This window comes from Leucoraja erinacea, chromosome 7 (genome assembly GCF_028641065.1).
Source record: "Leucoraja erinacea ecotype New England chromosome 7, Leri_hhj_1, whole genome shotgun sequence".
Classification (NCBI taxonomy): Eukaryota; Metazoa; Chordata; class Chondrichthyes; order Rajiformes; family Rajidae; genus Leucoraja; species Leucoraja erinaceus.
Genome location: NC_073383.1, coordinates 50,826,084 through 50,848,261, shown reverse-complemented (window position 1 = coordinate 50,848,261; position 22,178 = coordinate 50,826,084). Strand labels below are relative to the sequence as shown.

At 41.0% G+C, this 22,178-nt stretch overlaps 2 protein-coding genes across 2 annotated transcripts in view; one reads left to right on the top strand and one right to left on the bottom strand.

Annotated features, from left to right (window-relative positions):
* The window catches only part of LOC129699009 (extended synaptotagmin-3-like), a 144,860-nt gene extending 136,134 nt beyond the window's left edge, over positions 1 to 8,726 (top strand). The window contains exons 20-22 of the mRNA XM_055638569.1: positions 1,866 to 1,971; positions 6,951 to 7,000; positions 7,879 to 8,726. Coding sequence (XP_055494544.1) covers positions 1,866 to 1,971; positions 6,951 to 7,000; positions 7,879 to 7,927 — 205 coding nt within the window. The 3' untranslated portion in view covers positions 7,928 to 8,726. The remainder of the gene's footprint in view (positions 1 to 1,865; positions 1,972 to 6,950; positions 7,001 to 7,878) is intronic.
* Positions 8,727 to 8,811: 85 nt separating this feature from the next.
* The window catches only part of cep70 (centrosomal protein 70), a 43,106-nt gene continuing 29,739 nt past the window's right edge, over positions 8,812 to 22,178 (bottom strand). The window contains exons 9-16 of the mRNA XM_055638570.1: positions 21,952 to 22,062; positions 20,255 to 20,343; positions 18,578 to 18,668; positions 12,788 to 12,886; positions 11,122 to 11,290; positions 10,912 to 11,026; positions 9,726 to 9,805; positions 8,812 to 9,300 (exon numbers count right to left, since the gene is read on the bottom strand). Of these exons, the coding sequence (XP_055494545.1) occupies positions 9,230 to 9,300; positions 9,726 to 9,805; positions 10,912 to 11,026; positions 11,122 to 11,290; positions 12,788 to 12,886; positions 18,578 to 18,668; positions 20,255 to 20,343; positions 21,952 to 22,062 (825 nt within the window). The 3' untranslated portion in view covers positions 8,812 to 9,229. The remainder of the gene's footprint in view (positions 9,301 to 9,725; positions 9,806 to 10,911; positions 11,027 to 11,121; positions 11,291 to 12,787; positions 12,887 to 18,577; positions 18,669 to 20,254; positions 20,344 to 21,951; positions 22,063 to 22,178) is intronic.

Here is a 22,178-nt window from a genome sequence, read left to right as displayed (position 1 = left end):
TTAACAGTAAACATATTTTGTTGGTTTTTTAAACCTTTAATTATCAATTACTTGAAATATAACATCAAATTTGAAGGAAACTTGACAAGGGCGACAACGAGAAAAAGCTTAGTAACGTTGTGCAAAAAAATTAGCGCTACCATGTACCATTTTGACGTAGATATGATCACAATCTCACACACACACACACACAAACATATATATATATATATATATATATGTATATGTATATGTATATATATATATATATATATATATATATATATATATAGAGAGAGAGAGAGAGAGAGAAACAAGACGAGACTTTTAATAGTATATAGATAGATTCATAGGAAAAAGAGGAACCAGGGAGATCAAAGTGGACACCTCTGTTTGGAGCCGCATGAGATATGCATCACAATTAACCATTGATGAGTTGCTGGTAGACTGGAGGGTGTCTACAGTTGTGCTTTTATTTAAAAAAGGTGGCACACAAAAATGTGGAAATGATAGATCAGTAAGCCTAACATCTGTGGTAGGTACATAGAAACATAGAAATTAGGTGCAGGAGTAGGCCATTCGTATATATCGAGCCTGCACCGCCATTCAATATGATCATGGCTGATCATCCAAGAGAGAGAGAGAGTACCTGACGAGACTCTCCATACCCCCTGACCTAGCCACAAGGGCCACATCTAACTCCCTCTTAAAATAGAGGAATGAACTGAGATCAAAGTACCCTCTGTTTGGAGAGAGTTCCAGAGATTCACAATTAACCATTGATGTGAAAAAACTGGAGTTCTTCTCATCTCGGTTTTTTAAAGGATTTGGCACTTTATCCTGGAAGCTGTGACCCAATGACTTAAGGTACTGAATGGGATTCAAAGGAATACAATTATAATATACATTTGGAAAGATGGTTGTGCTTCAGTATAGAAGTTGGGATGTTATATTGTATAAGGCATTGGTGATTCCACACTTGGAGTATTGTGTTCAGTTTTGGTCACAGAGCTATAGGAACAATGCTGTTAAGCTTGAAAGAGTGCAAAAAAAAAAAAGTTTGCCAGAAAGCAAGGGACAGTTGGAGCACAAGGTAGGGCAGTCTAAAACTTTATTCCTTGGAGTGTAGGAAACAGTGCTGATCTTACAGAATTTTATAAATCATGATGGGAATAGATAGTGTGAGCACAGCCTTTTTCCCAGGGTGGGGAAAAACAAGGGGAACTTTTCACACAGAGGATGATGGGTATATGGAATGCCATGAGAGGATGTTGTTGAGACTGGAACAATAACAACAGTTAAGTACCATTTAGACATGTACATGGTTAGAAAAGATTTGGAAGAATCTGGGTCAAATGCAGGCACATGGGACGAGCACAGATGGGTAGCTTGAATGACATTATAAAAAGTTAATTAATTAATATTTAATGTTAAAAATGTGGTATGGAAAGATGCATCAATTACATTTTGGAAAGATGGTAACATAGGTATTAATCCTTTTTTGACCCATTTTGTTCTTATGTACATATCATTTGTTACGTACCAAAAGTATGATATTCTTAGAAAACATGTTAAATTGATCAACAGACAATAGAATAGCAGCATTATGGCGGCACTGGGTGGTGGCCCACGCACTATACATAACCTTCAGCTCCTGAAGAGGGTCACGTGTCCCAGTGACGAGAGGCAGGGGTCACAGTGTGGTCACAGGTGCCCCTGGGGAGTATTTAAGGTGTTAATCGCGTGCGCACAAGGTTGGGGAGTGAGAATTAGCGTAGCACTTAGCGTAGCAATAAAGAACAGTATTTTTGGACAAACTTCAAGTCTGCCTCGTTCTTAACGGACAACTCTGCGACAGCATTAAAATATAATTTTGCCCCTTTCAGATTTGAATTCTCAGTTTCATTGGAAGATATTCCTAAACGAAAATTAGATCTTGCCGTAAAAAACAACCGGTCATTCCGATCCCATGAGAGGAAAGAACTTGGAAAGGTGAGGTGACTTCTATTTTTTCACAAGATTTAATTCACCCTGGACTAAATTTTCTTATGTTTTTTGGTAATTTTCATCGTCTTATCCCTCGTGTATAATTTTATATATAATTTATTTTGTCACATGAGCAAAGAACATTAACTCATTTCTTAAGTGTTTATTTTATTCAACTTTTTGAACATCCTAAAAATATGTAAAGAAACCATGGGTAGAGAGAAAAAAAACATCACATTTCCAGCTCCACTGCCATTAAAACAAATAAGATCTTTTTAACCACTTTAATGGCAATGCCTTTTTTAAGTATAGAAAGAAATATATAAATATCTGAATAAATTAAGTCATTCACCCTAAAATAATTCCATTCGCCCTTAGGTGAATCATTCACCAGTTTAAGAAGCACTGGACTATCCCATCGTTTAAGAAACAAAGGTACATGGATAGGACAGGTTTGGAGGGATATGGACCAAGCGCAGGGAGGTGGGACTAGTGTAGCTGGGACAAGTTGGCTGGTGTGGGCAAGTTGGGCCGAAGGGCCTGTTTCCATACTGTATCACTATGATGCTATATTGGGGAATAGAAATATCCTGCCATGCTGAGATTCCATCTGTTCACCACATTGCAAAGGAATAGTCTGGCCATTTCATCCCAGAATGTTCCTTCTAATTGTACAATTCCACATTGTATCATATCTGTATCTCATTGAAAACTTAATTGTATTTTGCAAATAAGTGAACATTTTGTTTGGCATTTTCCTGTACAAAACACAGGTGCTCAAGGAACTCAGTGGGTTTGGCAGCATCAATGGAGGGAAATGGACAGACTATATTTCTGAAGAAAGACCGTCAGTCTAAAGATTATCCCAATCCAAAACATCAGTCCAATCCCTCCTCAGATGCTATCTGACCCAAGTTCCGTCCAGGACTATTTTACCCAAGATACCAACATCTGTAGTTCCTTGTGTTTGGCATTTTCTGATCTCTTTTTTTAAATCTGAATATCAAGTGGTGCAACAAATGTCAGCAAATTACATCAACCATATATTAGAGTTCTTTCTACATGATTCCACATACTTTAACCTTCTGTTCGATAGTATATCAAGTTCTCCATTTAGCTGCAGATGTGTTTGACAGCACAGTACCTCCTGGAGTTTAGAAGGATGTGGGGAGGACCTCATTGAAACTTCTTATTATTAAACCCTTTGCACATCTAGGGAGCAGAGGCCATTGACAAATGTCCTCCATCTCACTCTGTTGTTGGCAGTTCTTTCGAGATCTTCCCAGTTGAGCCCTCTCTCAGACATTTCTGTCTGGACACTTCTTCTCCAGCTGTTCCTGGGGCGACTTCTTTTCCTTTTTCCTTGGGGGTTCCATTTCAGGGCTTGCCGGGTGATGTTTGTGGCAGGTTTCCTGAGGGTGTATCCAATCCAACTCCATTTTCTCCTTCGAATGTGTAAGTCAATGGGCTCCTGGCTTGTTCTTTTCCACAGGTCCACATTGCTTACCTTGTCTCTCCATCAGATGTTAAGTATTCTCCTAAGGCAGGTGTTAATGAATGTTTGCAGCCTGTTTGTAGTGTGTTTTGTTGTTTTCCATACTCTGATCCATACAGCATCACCTGTTTCACATTTGAGTTAAAGATGCATATTTTGGTATTGATTGAGATGTGTTTTGAGCTCCAGATCTTCCTGCGCATGTTAAAAACCACCCTAGCCATATTGGTTCTACTTTTTATGTCTGCCTCTGCCCCTCCGGTGATGTCCACAACACTGCCTAGGTATGTGAATGTTTTTACCTCCTCTAGAGCAGTGTTGTGCATAAGGATAGGGTTGCTGGTTTTGGAGTGGATCCTCATCTTCTGTATCTTTGGGTATTGGATGTAAGACCAAGTTTTGTTGCAGCTTGTGAGAGTCTGTCTGTCTTCTCCAGCATTTGTATCTGTGTGTGTGAAAGGAGAACTATGTCGTCTGCAAAGTCAAGATCATCTAGCTGCTCCCACATTGTCCACTGAATTCCATTTCTATTCCCTTTGGTTGTTTCCATCATGACCCAGTCAACTGCCAGGAGGAATAGGAATGGTGACAATAGACATCCCTGCTTGATGCTCGTCCTGACACTAAAGCTCTGAGAGAGCTGGCCTGCATGCATAACTTTGCATGAGGTTCCATCATACGGGTTCTTGGTGGCAATTCCATAGTGGTCCATTAGGCGCCATTGTGTTGTCCTGTCTAAGCTGTCAAACCCTTTCTCAAAGTCAATGAAGTTCATGTACAGGGACTTGTTCCATTCAATAGACTGCTCAATGATGATGTGTAATGTTGCTATGTGGCCTGTGCATGAGCGATCCTTCCTGAATCCTGCTTGCTGGTCCCGTAGCCTCTTGTCTACAGCTTCCTGAAGACAGTTGAGGATGACCCGGTTGGGAATTTTACTGGGTACAGAAAGTAGGGTGATTCCTCGGTAGTTGAAACATTTTCGTAGGCCACCTTTTTATTTTTGGCAGTTTCACGACGTATCCCTCTGACCATTCTGTGGGTGTCTTTTCTTCTTCCCAAATTCTCCCAAAGAAGCCATAGAGCATGTCTGTTGATAAGTCTATATTTACTTTCAGGGCTTCAGGTGGAATATTGTCAGGGCCAGCAGCCTTGCCAGTTTTCTGTTGCCTTTATTTCTGATTTTGTTGGTCTGTCACACTTAATTTGTAGTGGTATCCTGGCTTTGGGAATGTGTGTCTGTACAGCCGGTGGTGGCCTGTTTAGGACTTTTTCGAAATGTTCTACCCATCTGTCGAGCTGCGCCTCCTGGATTGAAAGCAGTTGACCGTTCTTGTCTGTAATTGGTTTATTACAATGCAGATATGTCTCGGACAATTTCCTTGTGATGGTGTATAATTCCCTCATGTTCCTTTGAGTCGCCGCAATTTTTGCCTCTTTGGCTAGCCTCTCCACCTGTGTTCACTTGTCCCTCCTGATGTTCTTTTGCACTTCTTTGTGGCTTCTGTTGTACTCCTTTTGGGCCAAAGCCTTTTCAGCTCTTGTTCTTGAGTTGTTCACTTTCTCCTTTAACGTTCTCCTCTGTTGGATTGTGGTTTCTGGTGTTATCCACTCTGTGCTTTTGGGTCCTTCTCCCTAGGGCCCCCTCACGGGTTGAGCTCCAAGCAGCTTTTAGGTGTTCCCTCTCCTCATTTATTGTTCATCCTTCCTTCCTCCTCCACTTTAGCTCCTCTGTGTTTTCACTTGAGAGGGTATCCTTGAACCTCTTTACCACTTGAGCACTACTGAGGTATTCAATGTTGTATTTAGCTCTTTGGCATCTGGCCTGGTGGTGTGTCTTCAGCCTTAGCTTGAATTCCCCAACCAGGAGGTGGTGGGTTGAAGCTGCGTCTGCTCCACTTCATGTACCGACATCTTCCATGGACCTTCTGAACTTTTTACAGATACAAATGTGGTCAATTTGATTTTCTGTGACATGATCTGATGACACCCAAGTAGTTTTGTAGATTGTTTTATGAGGGAATACACTTCCCCCCAATCACTAGGTTATTGTGAACCCAGGTCTCAGCAAACATCTCGCCATTTTCATTCATTTTCCCCACTCCATGCTTTCCCATTACTGCCTCATATCCCTTGTTTTGGCCTCCAACCTTAGCGTTGAAGTCACCCATCAGGATAATGAGGTCTCTGCCTCCAATACTACCAAGTAGGTGGTTCAAGCTGTCATGGAACCTGCCTTTAACCTCATCCTCTGCATCGTTGGTGGGTGCATAACATTGGATTATGTGGGCTTTCACTCTTGTTGGTTTTGAAGGTTACGAAGATGAGGCGAGAGCTGATGGGTTTCCGTGCCGTTAGAGCCTTTCTAGCATCCTTCGTCATCATGATGGCCACTCCCTCTGTATGCTTCGCTCCCTCTTCTTCCTGTCCGGAGTAGATAATGGACTGCCCGCTGACCAATTTGATCTCCCCTGACTGACCATCTTGTTTCAGCAAGCTGAGGACTGAGAGATTGTAGCGCACCATTTTGTTGGCAATTGTGGCAGCCTTGCCAGCCTGGAACATGGTTCGGATGTTCCATGTCCCCACAAGGATGGATTTCTTTGGTGTGAGAAGGTGTCACCTTCTCAGCACCCTTGCAGGTTTGGCTGGGAAGTGTCATGTTCCCCATCGCTGGGGCACTTTCTTCAACCAAGTGTGTAATTTGGTTTTCAATCGTCAAAGTTTCTCTAACTCACACTTTTTTCCAGGGTGGGGTAGTTAACCCCACATCCAACCCCCAACCTGGAGGACCAGGGACAGCTTCATCTGCCTCCTCACAGGAGACCTGTCCGGTTTGGTTGAATTGCCTGAGATATGGAACTCCAGCCGGCCTCCACGTCAAGGTTGAAGTCCAGGAGAGGTCATTTACTGAATAGTGAAAGGCCAGGTTAGAGTAGATGTTTTCACTAGTGGGAGAGTCTAGCAGCAGAGGCTTCGAATAAAAGGCTGTACATTTAGAAAGGAGATGAGGAGGAATTTCTTTAGTCGGAGGGTGGTGAATCCGTGGAATTAATTGCCACAGACAGCTGTGGAGGCCAAGGTACTGGGTATTTTTAAGGTGAAGATTGACAGATTTTGTGAATTGTAAGGGTGTCAAAAAGTTATGGGGAGAAGGGGGTTGAGAGGCAAAGATAGATCAGCCATAATTGAATGGCCTAATTCTGCTCCTATTACTTATGAACAATAAAAGTAGTGATGAATGGCCAACAAATCAGTTTTGGTGTTGTCAATTGAGGGATAAATTAAGTTACTAACTGCATGAACCTCTTTGAACCATGATTGAATGGCAGAGTAGACTCGATCGGTTGAATGGCGTAATTCTGCTCCTATGACTTACGTGACGCATCAGGAAAATCCTCAGTGTTTTGGACTCAAAATAAATAATCTTATAAGTGCATTTTGAGTTACTCCACAATTCTACATGACCATTTTTTTTTCTTTATTTAAGGTATTGATAGACATTCCAAAGGATAATTTAACCCCAGGTATTACACAATGGTAAGGCATATACTTTGATTTTAAATATTAAGTTATGACTTAAGTCTTGAGTAGATGCACGTTCCGACTATACTTAAAAGTAGTAATTTTATAATAATTTAATCCAACTGAATACAATTTCCAGATTCCTTACAAATGGTCCTAGAACGAACTTGGCAGCAGAGCAAGTGATCCTTTGCCAAGCAGACTTATGTCAATGATATCTATTTTTTTCTTTTCATATATTCTAATATTAAAGCATTTGTAGTGTAATTCCTGATATAAAACTGTCCATTTAATATGTTAATTATTTAAACTGAGGCAGGGAAGTGATGAGTGTGTTCTAGATTTAAAGTTTTATGAGAAACAAAACATTTAATATCATCAATGTGATAGGACTGAAGTATACTTTGTTCACTATGTCACTATTCACCACAGGAGCGGGGTGGGAGATTGCAACCTTCACGTGGTCCACCCTGTTTTGACTTATACAACCAACCAGACGTGCACAAACAAATAGAACAAGTTGACCTACAACTGTAGACTGTGCACATCATACACAAGAAGACCATAGTAATGCTAGGTTCATAAAGGGGCTATAACAGTCCATCAAGGAATTCATATTTTCATTTATTAATTTTCTTAAAATTAGCCTCGTATGAAATCAATGTAAATAAACCTTTAACTGTTTCTGGAGGGGGTAGTGATCGAACATTGAAAACCAATAATTGCAAGCTTGTATTAGCTAAAATATTCAGGCAGGTGTGGAGAGAAAATTAAAATGCACTTATAAAATGTTTTAAATATACAATCTTATGGAAGAATGTATTTGTTTTAAACAAATAGTAAACATATTTCCATTAATGTGTAATAATGACATTTACCTTCTATGTTCTCAGGTATAAATTAACTGACGATGGATTGCCAAGCAAAGAAAGAATTGTTTGATATACCTGTATACAATTAACCTAAAGCCTAATTTGATTTTCTACATAGAGTGAAGGAGGATTTTGAATATGTTTCTGTTTTATTGCTTGGTAAGCTGGCTGTCAAATGTGTTCTATTCATTTCTTTTCGATAACAAATTATCCTGTTTTTTGAAAGATGCTTGGAATATATGCCTAAAATGTCTTAAATTGATCAAATTTTATGTCAGTTAAGTTCAACATAGTCTAAACTGGGCCATCTACTGTTAAACTGAAGGAGCACCTGTTAAACTGGATGTAACAGAAGGGAAGCTTGTATATTGAAATAGGATTTTACATGGAACATGGTTTCTTTAATGATATTTGTAAGACTTCTCTTAAACATTTTGTTCTCCCATTGGTTTGTGAACATAACATTTCATTCTTGATGTTAGCCTGAGGTGTATAATATGGATTCACGTGGGCAGTTTAAATGCCTGCTTTTTAATGTGCATTTTCTCTACATTTAATTTAATTTTTGCTTTAATACAATGTGCAATTATCTTTTTGGGTATAATACCAGTTTTATATCAGTCCCTTGAATCAATTTTGCTATCAATGTGATGCATGTTAACAAGAGTAAAGTCGTGGATTTCAAAAAGCTGGCAAAATAGTTAATTACAAATAGAATTGTGTCCCTTCATGTTTTATCTATTGTCCACAATTGTAAATATCATGTGATGCTGGTTATTTCCCGAGCCGAAAAGGCTCTGGGCATGGCTACTGGAATATGAATTCCTATTTATTAGCTGCTGTAAATAAATTAATCTAATTTCAAACAATTCAAATGCTGTAAATAAATTAATCTCATTTTAGTTGGCTATTTTGTTAAACATTAAAATTACATAAAATAAGCAGTATTGAAACTTGATGTCTATTAGTAACTAATGTTATTTACTAAATATCAAGAGGTACAGAGAATATCACAATTTTATGGTGCTACACAGCCCAGTAAGATTTTTCATAATTAACAGTTTAACATTGTGCACTTAATTTTAACCTCCGTGGATGAGATTTGTTGAGACATAAAAATCAAAAATTGCAAACTATAAATAAATGTAGGGAATTAGTTATTTTACTTGACATGGTGCTTATTGAAATATTCATGGAATTAATATTTTCGATTTTAAGGTTTGCCTCATGTGGGGGGGGGGTGGTGATCGAAAGCCAAGTATTCTGCAAGATTGTATTAGTTAAAACGTTTACTGAAAACATTCAAAAGTAGACATTTCTACAGATTACAAATAGGATTATTAAAAAAAAACACAAATAGAAATTCTTAAATTTAAATTTGTTTTCTAGCTTGTAGCTTTATAGCATGGACCGCTGGTAACACATGATCTATACTGTCTACCTCTGTAATAAAGAGAAAGACACAATTAGAATGTTTGTACTTAATTGCCCTAAATAAGCATTTACTTTAATTATTCTTAAATGCAAGACATCAGGTAGCTGCAATTAAACTCCAATAATCCCTAGATTTTGGGGATGGTAAAGAGGATTTTCCAAACTTTTGGATGTTACTCTAAATATCCAAATACACCATTATTTTTACTTATTGCACAGTAATATAATAAATTGAGTGAACCCAATGAGTTTAATGGAAACAGAAAATATACAAGCATTTTGGGGACAAACCTACACAAGTTCACATTCCGAATTAATGTACAAGCAGACACTGGATTATCAGGATTTCAACTGGATTATCTATTTTAAATATTTGGATTTGAATCCCATACTCTCGGATAAAATTAATTATTAAGATATAAACTAATTCTTACCCAATATCTGTAGTAAATCCTGAAAAAGTGTGTAGAATGCTGGAAAGAATTCTGCATGTTCTTCCACTATATTGATTATACTAAAATGTTAAAAATTGCATTTTTTTACAATGTAAAATACACACCACAAACCGATTTAGCAAGAACAAAATGACTGATTATAAACAGCTTTCCTTTTAACTTTAGCTATCTCACACCCTACAAATTATTTGCAAAGTTGGCATTTCGTTCACTGGAGGACAACAATCTTCCAAGTACCATTCTAGGATCTATTGTTTGAAACTCGATTTTCCAGCATCTGCAGTCCCTTCTTAAACATAGGTAAAATACTAATTGGTCTTGATTGTGCATTAGTACTGCAATTTACATCTGAGCCAGAAAGCCAGGAATTCAAGTTCTAGAGTTGAATACACTAACAGATGGATCTAACAGACTAGATCAAGTGTGCGCTTCAGCTATCTTTCCTTTACAATTAGACGAGGCTCTTTAATACCTCCAAATCATTTTGCAATGATTCCACGGTAATAATACAAAGGATGCGGGAACTCCTCATGACCATGCAGCCGAGTCCATGGCAACATGTGGTGACCCGCAAACATGTGGTGACTGCATAGTCTCCTGCAGTCGCCTAAAAAGTCGCCTAGGTGGGACAGTCTCTCAATTTGCTTAACTGCATGCAGATAATTTTTTTGCCCCCATGCATGAATTAAGCGCACTCAATGGAAGCAGTTTCCAAATTTTGACCGAAATGTTGGGTCTAGAAATAAAGCTCAAACTAAATATAACAAGAAAATGACATTCAGGCCAATTTGTTTATGTTAATTATATGTTCTGCACACCTTTATTCCTGTGTGGTTACATAACTTTCCCTAAAAAGTATCCATGCTTTCAGCTAAACTATTTCACATGAGAGTTAATTAAATAAAACATTTAGCGCATAGAACAAAAATAACATTTTTTTTCATTATATTACAAGAACGGTGCTTCAGTAGGATTGACCTTATTAATAAATATATATTCTATAACAAAAAAATCTACAATGCCAGAAGTTAGTCTACTTTCAGGAATATATCTGGCTGCCTTATACTTGGTGATTAAGTATGGACTGTCCTGTTGCTGGTTTTTGACAAACTAACCAATGATTTAAACCAGCATCTGCAGTTCTTTCTTAGACAAAAATATTTACCTGTGTATGTCCTCAGTACCCAAGAGTTGATGCACTTGGCTACAGGTTTCAGTGGTAATAGAGCTACAAAGTTTGCCAACTGTATTCACTACCATATTAACAGAAGTAGATTCATCTGAAAATAAATACAACCATTAATCTTTCAAAGCATCTAATTTGATTTAATGATCCATTATTTAATTTTTTGGTTAAATTATATTAAATATTTACCAAATCCCAAAATTTCTCTAAGATTTCTCATGGCATTGTTCAGTTCACCAAGTTTAGAGTACACCTCGTTCATTCGTGGATAGACACCACTTAGAGAACTCACATCAAAAAGCTTCTGGAAGTGAGACACGATAGCCTCCAGAGAGAGAGGTGAAGCACTTTTACATCCCTAGAAAGATGAAGAATTAGTTTCTTCTTCTGCCTTGACCACTTCAAACGCATGTTAATAAATTAATCACTGACCTTCAGTCAGGAACAGGTAAGTGCAACCTGGATGTGCACAACTTAGCAGCAGTGCCCAAACGTGCTGATGTTTATGCATTTGAATGGGAATTTGTCATTAAGAGGAAAAGGTAAGTTATGTAGAAGGTAAGTCAGATCGGCCGACTTGGGGCTGCTGAATATCCCGCGGTCTAGGCATAAGCTTAGGGGTGGCCGCGCCTTTGCGGTTGCAGCTCCTAAACTGTGGAACAGCATCCCCTTTCCCATCAGAACTTCCCCCTCCATCGATTCCTTTAAGTCAAGACTAAAATCTTATCTATACTCCCAAGCCTTTCCTGACGTCCATTGAGCGAGGGCTATATGTATATATGTATGTAGTTTATTTGCTTATACTATTCTTATAACAAATGTTAGGCACTTTGGCCAACAAGAGTTATCTTTTTAAATGTGCTATATAAATAAATATGACGACTATATGACTTGACTGATGTAACATTCTTAATATTGTTGAAGCTTTCTTTTAAATCAATTTTAATTTTTAAATATCTGAATATCGAATAATTAGATTCCAGTACAAAGCAAAACGAGCTTTAACAGAAAGGAAAGTTCTAGCTCGTCTGTCAATTATTATCATGATTTCCAGATGCAGAGGCTCGACAATATGACAGTTGAAGCCTCAACATTATCTCACCAGCTGGCTCAGCATAATTGGACCCACTCACCTATACAGTTGTTGGATATAGAGTGAGCATTGAGGAGAACCCATGTTGAGAATATAATTCGGCCTAATCAACTCTTACTTCTTGGAAAATCAATAAACTAAATTTGCCTTGACACCAGTTAAATGCCAGTGATCTAATCAAGCGAAGAATCTATATATTGAGCCATGGTATGATTGTCATTAATATAGGATTTCTTCTAACCACTCTTCACCTACCCTCAATTTTACAACAGCTAAAATTAACTTGAACTTAGATAAGGAAAAAATTACACAAGCATACGTTCCTAGATTTTCCAAAACTGCATCTACTGTAAACACTGTCATTGACAAGTGAATGACAATCTGAATCACATTTATTCCTATTCATTTTTGATAAGATTGGTGGAACCCGTAAAAAGTCACCACAAAATGTGCTCCCAACATCGTAGAATTTCATAACTAGCAACCAAAATTTAGTATTTCGAAGATTTAAGTACTTTCAACCAATGGCACCATCATGAACCCAGTTCAATTATCTACTTCTACGTCAATACAATTCCTGCTCCCTACATGTAATTAGTTAATTTTAACAAACCCCCACCCCCCCCCCCCATTCTCCAGGTGTTGTATTTTGTTAAATGTGGAAGTAGAGACAAATTCCTGTTGAAACCACCTAATAAGCGGTAAAAGTCTGAATTTGCTGAACAATTTTATAAAACCAAGGATATTTTATTTGAAATTTACCTTCTGTAAAATGGAATGAGTTGCCGCTAATCTATACCCTTCACTGAGTGTTGGTAGAAGATCGTTTACAAAAACAATTCCCATTTCTTTGCAGGTATTCTATTAGGATAGCATGGGGAAAAAAAACACAATTGGAAAAGAATACCATTTGAAGGCTTTTTTTGGCACACCACAAACTATAATTTATATGGTAGTAATTTTATCTTCAAACTAGTTTGAATGTTTTTTAATTATAAATGTCCCTGAAGTGAAAAGCATTCCCAGGAATTAAAAATTGTTCAAGGAAACTATTTCACTAGATATCAAGAGATCCATATTCATAGAAGCAAGATCTATATTTTTCAGTTACTAAAATAACTGGTATTCTAGCTGCAACTTTTTGAAACTCCATAAATGCAATGGTTCAAGTAAAATGAAATATGTGTGCCATAAAGTGTGCCATACATACATTCAGTAATGTAAGAATATATAGATAAGTCGTCAAGAGTCAAGAGAGTTTATTGTCATGTGTCCCAGATGGGACAATGACATTCTTGCTGCTGCAGCACAACAGAATATTGTAGGCATAAATACAGAACAGATCAGTGTGTCTATATACCATAGAAAATATATTTACACACATAAATAAACAGATAAAGTGCAATAGGCTGTTATAGTTCAGAGTTTATTTGAAGTTGTGTTTAATAGTCTGATGGCTGTGGGGAAGAAGCTGTTCCTGAACCTGGATGTACCAGATTTCAAGCTCCTGTACCTTCTACCTGATGGCAGTGGAGAGATGAGTGTGTGGCCCCTTGATGATGTTGGCAGCTTTTTTGAGGCAGCAACTGCGATAGATCCCCTCGATGGTAGGGAGATCAGAGCCGATGATGGACTGGGCAGTGTTTACAATTTTTTGCAGCCTTTTCCACTCACTGCAAATATTTATATGTATTTGAAAGAATTAATTCGATTTAAATTGATATTATTGTTAAACTCAAGGCAATAGATGGCAACATTATTTTTACCAATGTACAGTATCAGGTCAGTTACAGTATGTAACAGATGCAGTGTAAAGCTTCCCAATAATGCCTGAATCCCAACTTCCAATTATTTCCCTTCACCCAATCCCAACCTCCCTCTGATATTTGGCATTTATTTTCAAAATCAAAACAGTTTTTTACAATTTTCTAAAATTAGATTAATGACTGCTCAAACCTGGCTACTGAATTTCCTTAAAAGCTCTTCCAAACCAATGACCCACAGAATGCAAGAAAATATAATGGAAGTGCATCCTATCAAATCTTTCCTCCAAGTTGTATATAATGTTGACTTTTGCATTTGTCATCTCTACATCCTGGAATCTTCCACCCTACTCCTTCGTTCACCCTGAGGAACTGTGCAGGTTAATGGCTGAGCCACTAATTACCTTTACAACAGTATGTATGACTTTGCCTCTGTCACCCACATCCAGAAAATATTTTCCAAAGATTTCTCCAATCATATTTTGCAATCTTTTCTCCTGAGAACAAATTATATGCTTACATTCTTCTATTTTAAGAATATTATATCACCTGTGAATAGGTGTGCAATGTTAGTAGCACTACACTCTATGGTGAATAAATAGAAATATGGAGTCACAGAATATACAATAGAATAAATAATTCTACACATTTGTGTGGCAGTTCTAAGCAGTAAGGTACCAGCTAGTTGATTTGAAGGAATCTTGCCTATATCTAATGATTTTCAAAGGCAAGTTGAAATATGCATGGTCCAAGTTTGTAGCACTCTCCCATAGGCACTTAAGATTTGTTTTCATGTTGCAAGCTCTAATTATTGGTGCAAAGAAAATTCATAACTAAGAGGCAGAATACAATGGAAGAAACATCAGAAACAAGACACTTGATGGGTGCAGTTCAAAAAACATGGCATAAATAAATATTAGGAATTGACAGGGTAGATGCACAGATTGTTTTGTCCAGAGTAGGGGAGTCTTGGATATATTTTTGGGAACAGAAAAGGCTTAACCACCCGACCCGTGGAGCTGGAGACCGCCACCCAACCCGTGGAGCTGGAGACCACCACCCGACCCGTGGAGCTGGAGAACGCCACCCGACCCGTGGAGCTGGAGACCGCCACCCGACCCGTGGAGCTGGAGACCGCCACCCGACCCGTGGAGCTGGAGACCGCCACCCGACCCGTGGAGCTGGAGACCACCACCCGACCCGTGGAGCTGGAGACCCCGACCCGTGGAGCTGGAGACCACCACCCGACCCGTGGAGCTGGAGAACGCCACCCGACCCGTGGAGCTGGAGACCACCACCCGACCCGTGGAGCTGGAGAACGCCACCCGACCCGTGGAGCTGGAGACCACCACCCGACCCGTGGAGCTGGAGACCACCACCCGACCCGTGGAGCTGGAGACCACCACCCGTGGACCCGTGGAGCTGGAGACCACCACCCGACCCGTGGAGCTGGAGACCGCCACCCGACCCGTGGAGCTGGAGACCGCCACCCGACCCGTGGAGCTGGAGACCGCCACCCGACCCGTGGAGCTGGAGACCCCCACCCGACCCGTGGAGCTGGAGACCACCACCCGACCCGTGGAGCTGGAGACCACCACCCGTGGAGCTGGAGACCACCACCCGACCCGTGGAGCTGGAGACCACCACCCGACCCGTGGAGCTGGAGACCACCCGACCCGTGGAGCTGGAGACCACCACCCGACCCGTGGAGCTGGAGAACGCCAGGTAAGCCCCGGGGCTGGAGACCATCAGCAGAGCCGCGGGGCTGAAGACCGCCTGCGGAGTAACGCAGACGCGGAGCAACGGAGCGGCAGAACACCAGCGCGCACCAAGCCAGCTCGGCCCACCAGAAGCACAAACAGACGGCGACGGGTACGAAAACACCGCCGGGGACGCAGAGGTGGGTTAAAGGCCAGGTTAGAGCTAGCCCCACACAGGGCAGCGATTCCTAGCCTTTTCCTCGCCAACGTGCGCTCACTGGCAAACAAAATGGATGAACTCCGGCTAAGGATCACCTCCCACAACCGGATCAAGGACTGCAACATCTTGATCTTCACTGAAACTTGGCTCAACACTGACGTTCCTGACAGCGCCATCCAGCTATCGGGGCGTCATTTACTCCGAGCGGACAGGACATCAGACTCTGGTAAGACCAGAGGGGGGGGTCTGTGCATTTATGTAAACAAAGCATGGTGCACGGACTCCACCATCATCGAGAGTCACTGCTCAGCTAACCTTGAATTCCTCTTGGTTAGATGCAGACCGTTCTATCTGCCCAGAGAGTTCACCTCCACTGTTGTGACTGCAGCCTATATCCCTCCTGATGCTAATGCCAAGCTTGCAATGAAAGAGCTGCATACTGCCATTAGCAAACAACAGACGCACAACCCCGAGGCAGCCTTCATTGTTGCGGGTGACTTCAATCACTCCAACCTGAAGACTGTACTCCCCAAATTCCACCAACATGTATCCTTCCCCCACTAGAGTAGACAAGACACTGGACAAAGTCTACACCAATATGGCTGAAGCTTACAAAGCCATCCCCCTCCCCCACCTTGGTCAGTCTGATCACGTCTCATTGTTCCTGCTCCCTAAGTACTCCCCACTCATCAGACGGGTTAAACCAACTGTAAGGACAGTTAAAGTCTGGTCAGAGGAAGCGGACTTCACACTTCAGCAGTGTTTTGGAAACATTGATTCCTTGATTCCTATACATCCTCTGTTCTGGACTTTATAAACTCCACCATCAATAGTGTCACCTCCCTCAAACAGGTGACCATATACCCGAATCAGAAGCCATGGATGAACAGCGAGGTCAGGCTACTGCTGAAAGCACGGGACACCGCTTTCAGGTCAGGCGATGCTCGAGCCTACAGTTCATCCAGGGCTAACCTGAAGAGGGGCATCAGGAAGGCCAAGCACTGCCATAAGCTCAGGATTGAGGAGCACTTCAACAACAACTCCGACCCCCGACGCATGTGGCAAGGCATCCAGGCCATCACGGACTACAGACCCTCCAACATCACCCCCACATCCAGCGACGCCTCCTTCCTTGAGGAGCTGAATCACTTCTATGGCCGCTTCGACAGGGACAATCTAGAGACAGCCATCAAGGCTGTGCTACCTGCCGATCACCAACCCCTCACACTCACCCCCTACGACGTGTACGTGGCACTGAGTAGGACTAATGCACGTAAGGCTGCTGGCCCTGACGGCATCCCCGGGCGCGTGCTCAGTGCCTGTGCTGCGCAGCTGACAGACGTCTGGACTGACATCTTCAACCTGTCACTTGCCCAAGCAGTTGTCCCCACTTGCCTTAAAGCCACCTCCATCGTGCCAGTGCCAAAACACTCCACTGCGGCAAGCCTCAACGACTTCCGCCCAGTTGCACTTACCCCCATCATCACCAAGTGCTTCGAGAGGCTGGTCCTGGCACACCTCAAAAGCTGCCTACCCCCCACACTGGATCCCTATCAGTTTGCCTACCGCAAGAACAGGAGTACGGAGGATGCCATCTCAACGGCACTTCACTCCGCCCTCTCCCACCTTGACAACAGAGACACTTATGTAAGAATGCTGTTCATCGATTACAGCTCAGCATTCAACACCATTATTCCATCAAAACTGATCACCAAACTCGGTAACCTGGGCATCGACCCCTCCCTCTGCAACTGGATACTGGACTTTCTAACCAACAGACCCCAGTCTGTGAGGTTAGACAAGCACACCTCTTCAACCCTCACCCTGAACACCGGCGTTCCTCAGGGCTGTGTGCTGAGCCCCCTCCTCTACTCCCTCTTCACCTATGACTGCACACCTGTACATGGTACTAACACCATCATCAAGTATGCAGATGATACAACGGTGATTGGCCTCATCAGCAACAACGATGAGCTGGCCTACAGGGAGGAGGTCCAGCACTTAGCAGCATGGTGCGCTGACAACAACCTGGCCCTTAACTCCAAGAAGACCAAGGAGCTCATTGTAGACTTCAGGAAGTCCAGAGGCGGCACGCACACCCCCATCCACATTAACGGGACGGAGGTGGAACGTGTTTCTAGCTTCAGGTTCCTGGGAGTCAACATCTCCGATGACCTCTCTTGGACCCACAATACCTCTACTCTGATCAAGAAGGCTCATCAGCGTCTCTTCTTCCTGAGGAGACTGAAGAAGGTCCATCTGTCTCCTCAGATCCTGGTGAACTTCTACCGCTGCACCATCGAGAGCATCCTTACCAACTGCATCACAGTATGGTATGGCAACTGCTCTGTCTCCGACCAGAAGGCATTGCAGAGGGTGGTGAAAATTGCCCAACGCATCACCGGTTCCACGCTCCCCTCCATTGAGTCTGTCCAAAGCAAGCGCTGTCTGCGGAGGGCGCTCAGCATCGCCAAGGACTGCTCTCACCCCAACCATGGACTGTTTACCCTCCTACCATCCGGGAGGCGCTACAGGTCTCTCCGTTGCCGAACCAGCAGGTCAAGGAACAGCTTCTTTCCGGCCGCTGTCACTCTACTAAACAACGTACCTCGGTGACTGCCAATCACCCCCCCCCCCCCCCCGGACACTTATTATTTTTTAAATTTTTTTTATTCAAATCGTTTGCTATGTCACTCTTCAAGGGAGATGCTAAATGCATTTCGTTGTCTCTGTACTGTACAATGACAATGACAATTAAAATTGAATCTGAATCTGAATCTGAATTAAGTTATATAATTAACACTTCTAATATGGAAGAAACTATCAATGTTAATTTGTCTTAAGGGAAAATAAAATCTAATAAAAATACCTTTAAGAGTTCTTTACAGGTGGCTTCTGGCAAACAGTCTATGTCTTCTACTTTAGCACTGTTGAGCTTTTTGTTCACACAGCAGCCACTGCTTGAAAAGTTGAACTCAAGATATAAGTAAAATATTGATTGTGAAAACAGAGATACAATATTTTGTCTATGATGACCAGACAGTGATATATCAGAGTAAAAACAAGAAGACTGAAATACAAAGTCATGTCTCAGCAAAACAGAGCCACACTGTTTTCATCAAAAGATAAAAGGTGGGGGGGGAGTGGATCGGAAGCTGGGGCTCTAAACGGTGGAAGCCATGGATGCGTTGGCAGGTAATTCCATTCTCCATCAGTTTACAGTGTGTGTTTGTACTTTGTTTAATGTTTCTAGCACTCAATGGTGCTTTAGACACACAGGAGGGGTGTCAGTAGCAGGTCAGGGATGCATTGTTGTTCCATTATCATGCTGTTCCAGAAAAACAGATAACCCAGCAAGGCTCTGGAACCGAGGGTGCTGGAAAATTGGTGCTCAACCTGTACTTCCTTTTCTTTCCGAACCTAGCGAGACAAACCTTTCAGTTGTTTTGGGAGGTTATTCCACATCGGCATACCATATAACCATATAACAATTACAGCACGGAAACAGGCCATCTCGACCCACCTAGCCCGTGCCGAACACATAATCTACCCTAGTCCCATATACCTGCGCTCAGACCATAACCCTCCATTCCTTTCCTGTCCATATAACTATCCAATTTATTTTTAAATGATAAAAACGAACCTGCCTCCACCACCTTCACTGGAAGCTCATTCCACACAGCCACCACTCTCTGGGTAAAGAAGTTCCCCCTCATGTTACCCCTAAACTTCAGTCCCTTAATTCTCAAGTCATGTCGCTTTGTTTGAATCTTCCCCACTCTCAGTGGGAAAAGCTTATCCATGTCAACTCTGTCTATCCCTCTCATCATTTTAAAGACCTCTATCAAGTCTCCCCTTAACCTTCTGCGCTCCAAAGAATAAAGCCCTAACTTGTTCAACCTTTCTCTGTAACTTAGTTGCTGAAACCCAGGCAACATTCTAGTAAATCTCCTCTGTACTCTCTCTATTTTGTTGACATCCTTCCTATAATTAGGCGACCAAAATTGTACACCATACTCCAGAATTGGCCTCAATGCTCTGATTTATAAAGGCCAGCACACCAAAAGCTTTCTTTACCACCCTATCTACATGAGATTCCACTTTCAGGGAACTGCACAGTTATTCCCAGATCCCTCTGTTCACCTGCATTCTTCAATTCCCTACCATTTACCATGTACGTCCTATTTTGATTTGTCCTGCCAAGATGTAGCACCTCACACTTATCAGCATTAAACTCCATCTGCCATCTTTCAGCCCACTCTTCCAACTAGCATAAATCTCTCTGTAGACTTTGAAAATCTACCATATTCATACCACTACTTCAACATCTTCCCAAGAATATCCTCAACCATACTTTTGTTATCATATTTTTGAACTGTTCAAGGAACATGCATATCTCTGTCCATCTGCAGTTTTATTTGAGGACTTGGCTTCCTTTGACATTAACATTTTCTTTGATAATTACAATAGCTAGAAATTGTATTTAAAAGTATATTTCTCAGTTATTACAGGTAATGTCAATGAACAAGGAAAACACTTATTTTACCTGTTTTTCAATGCTTGTTTATGATTTTGATTGTTCTGCAAAGTATGATGATTTTTAAAGTTTGTTTCCAATAAATGTTCGTCACAGGCCTAAAAGAAACATCACCTTCTTAACAGAAAATAGATCAAGGGTCAAGAGCGTTTTATTGTCATACGTCCCAAAATGCAACAATTAAATTATTATTTGGATCAGCACAACAGATATTTAAATAAAGTATATAAAGTAAAGTAAACCAGACAAAAAAGTAGAAATTATAATATTTAACCAATATGCATCTCCAGTTTAGTATACCGCATTCAGCGTGCACGAGATGGTCTCCCCTACAATGGAAAAACCAAACACTGATTGAATGACTGCTTTCCTTCGCACTTCAATTCAGAGTACAGGGGCAGCCTTGATGTTTTTCGATGCCCATCACTATACATGCATCCAACCCCGTTCTGTGTCTTTGATCTTTTCTACAATTAATTCTACAATTAAGTCTGAAACGTTAAAGAAAAATCTCATCTTCTGACTAGACTGGATAGTTCTGATGAAAAGTCATCAACATATATGATTAACAGTTGTTATCTCTCTGCAGATGCTGCTCAAGCTGTTGGGTATTTCCAGAATTCTTATTTCAGATTTCCAGCAACTGCAGTGTTCTCCCTTATGGGCCTAGTCCACTTAGGGGATTTTTTGGGTGACTACAGGCAATTGCCGCAAAATTTCCAACATGTTAAAAAAATGTTGGCGACTGTGGCGACAATTTTTGCTGTCGTAGGTTGTTGAAGGTGTTGTCGTAGGTGCTGTCGTAGGTTGTTGCCAGGTGTCGTAGGTGAATTCCGTTAAAACTAGTCCCTGACAGTCGCCTAAAGAGTCGCCTAAGTGGGACAGGCCCTTTAATTTCAGCATTATTTATTTTCCCCCTCTCTTCTATTTTTGTTCATCTCCTTCCATTAACATCTCTTCCAGACAGATAGCCTGCTAATCAACTTTCATCACATTCTCTCAGATAGATGGCTTTGCCAGTGTCTCTTGGGGCTCAAAGTTGATGAGTGCTTATCCTGCTGATTCAGATATGGATCCCTGCTAATTGGGGGACTAATCTGACACCTCTTTCCCACATAAAATCTGTTACAGCCACCTCTCACTCAATCAGGATGGCTGTGGGCATGAGTGCAATGGACATTCCCTTCCACTCCACCCTCCCTCTGCAACTTAAACATGCCTGTTTTTTTTTACTTTTACCTGTTCCAATGAAAGGCATTGACCGGAAATATTTTTCCCCTCAGCAGAAGTTGCCTGAAATGCTTAGTATTTCCTGTTTTTACAGCTAAAATAATTGTAAAAAAAGGAGGGCATAGTTAGGAAAGAAACAATCCTTCTTTGCAGGTTATCATAGCCTAAAAGGATCATAGGAGCAAAGTCAATCCTTAACGTTTTATAAGTGAATCGGTTATATGTGATGTGGAGAAATTTGTAGGGTTCCCAGAAAGTCAAAGAAAATCTGTCATCTAGTCTTATCCAAGACCGAATCTCCTTATAACTAATTGTTCCACAATCCTGCTATTTTAATTGATCAAATACACTTTAAGCAAAATATTCTCCCACAGGATTATTGTTAATTTACATCTTAAATGCATGAATATGATGCAATTATTTGTTAACTGTTAATTTTAGCTATTGTAACAAAAATAATTTTCTCCAGGTCATACCATTTCCCGTTTGTCATCCTCTGGAATTTCACGTGGAATTAAGTATTTTCGGATGTTTATGTATTCACCTTTTTGGGCACTGGAAACATTTTCAATCTTTTTGTGAGCACTATATAAATAAAATAAACAATTTCAAATGATTCATTTTCCTTCAACAAGACCATGGATGATGGACCAGTAACTTAAATATAGTTTCCTACCCAACCTGATTACCATTTATTATAAAT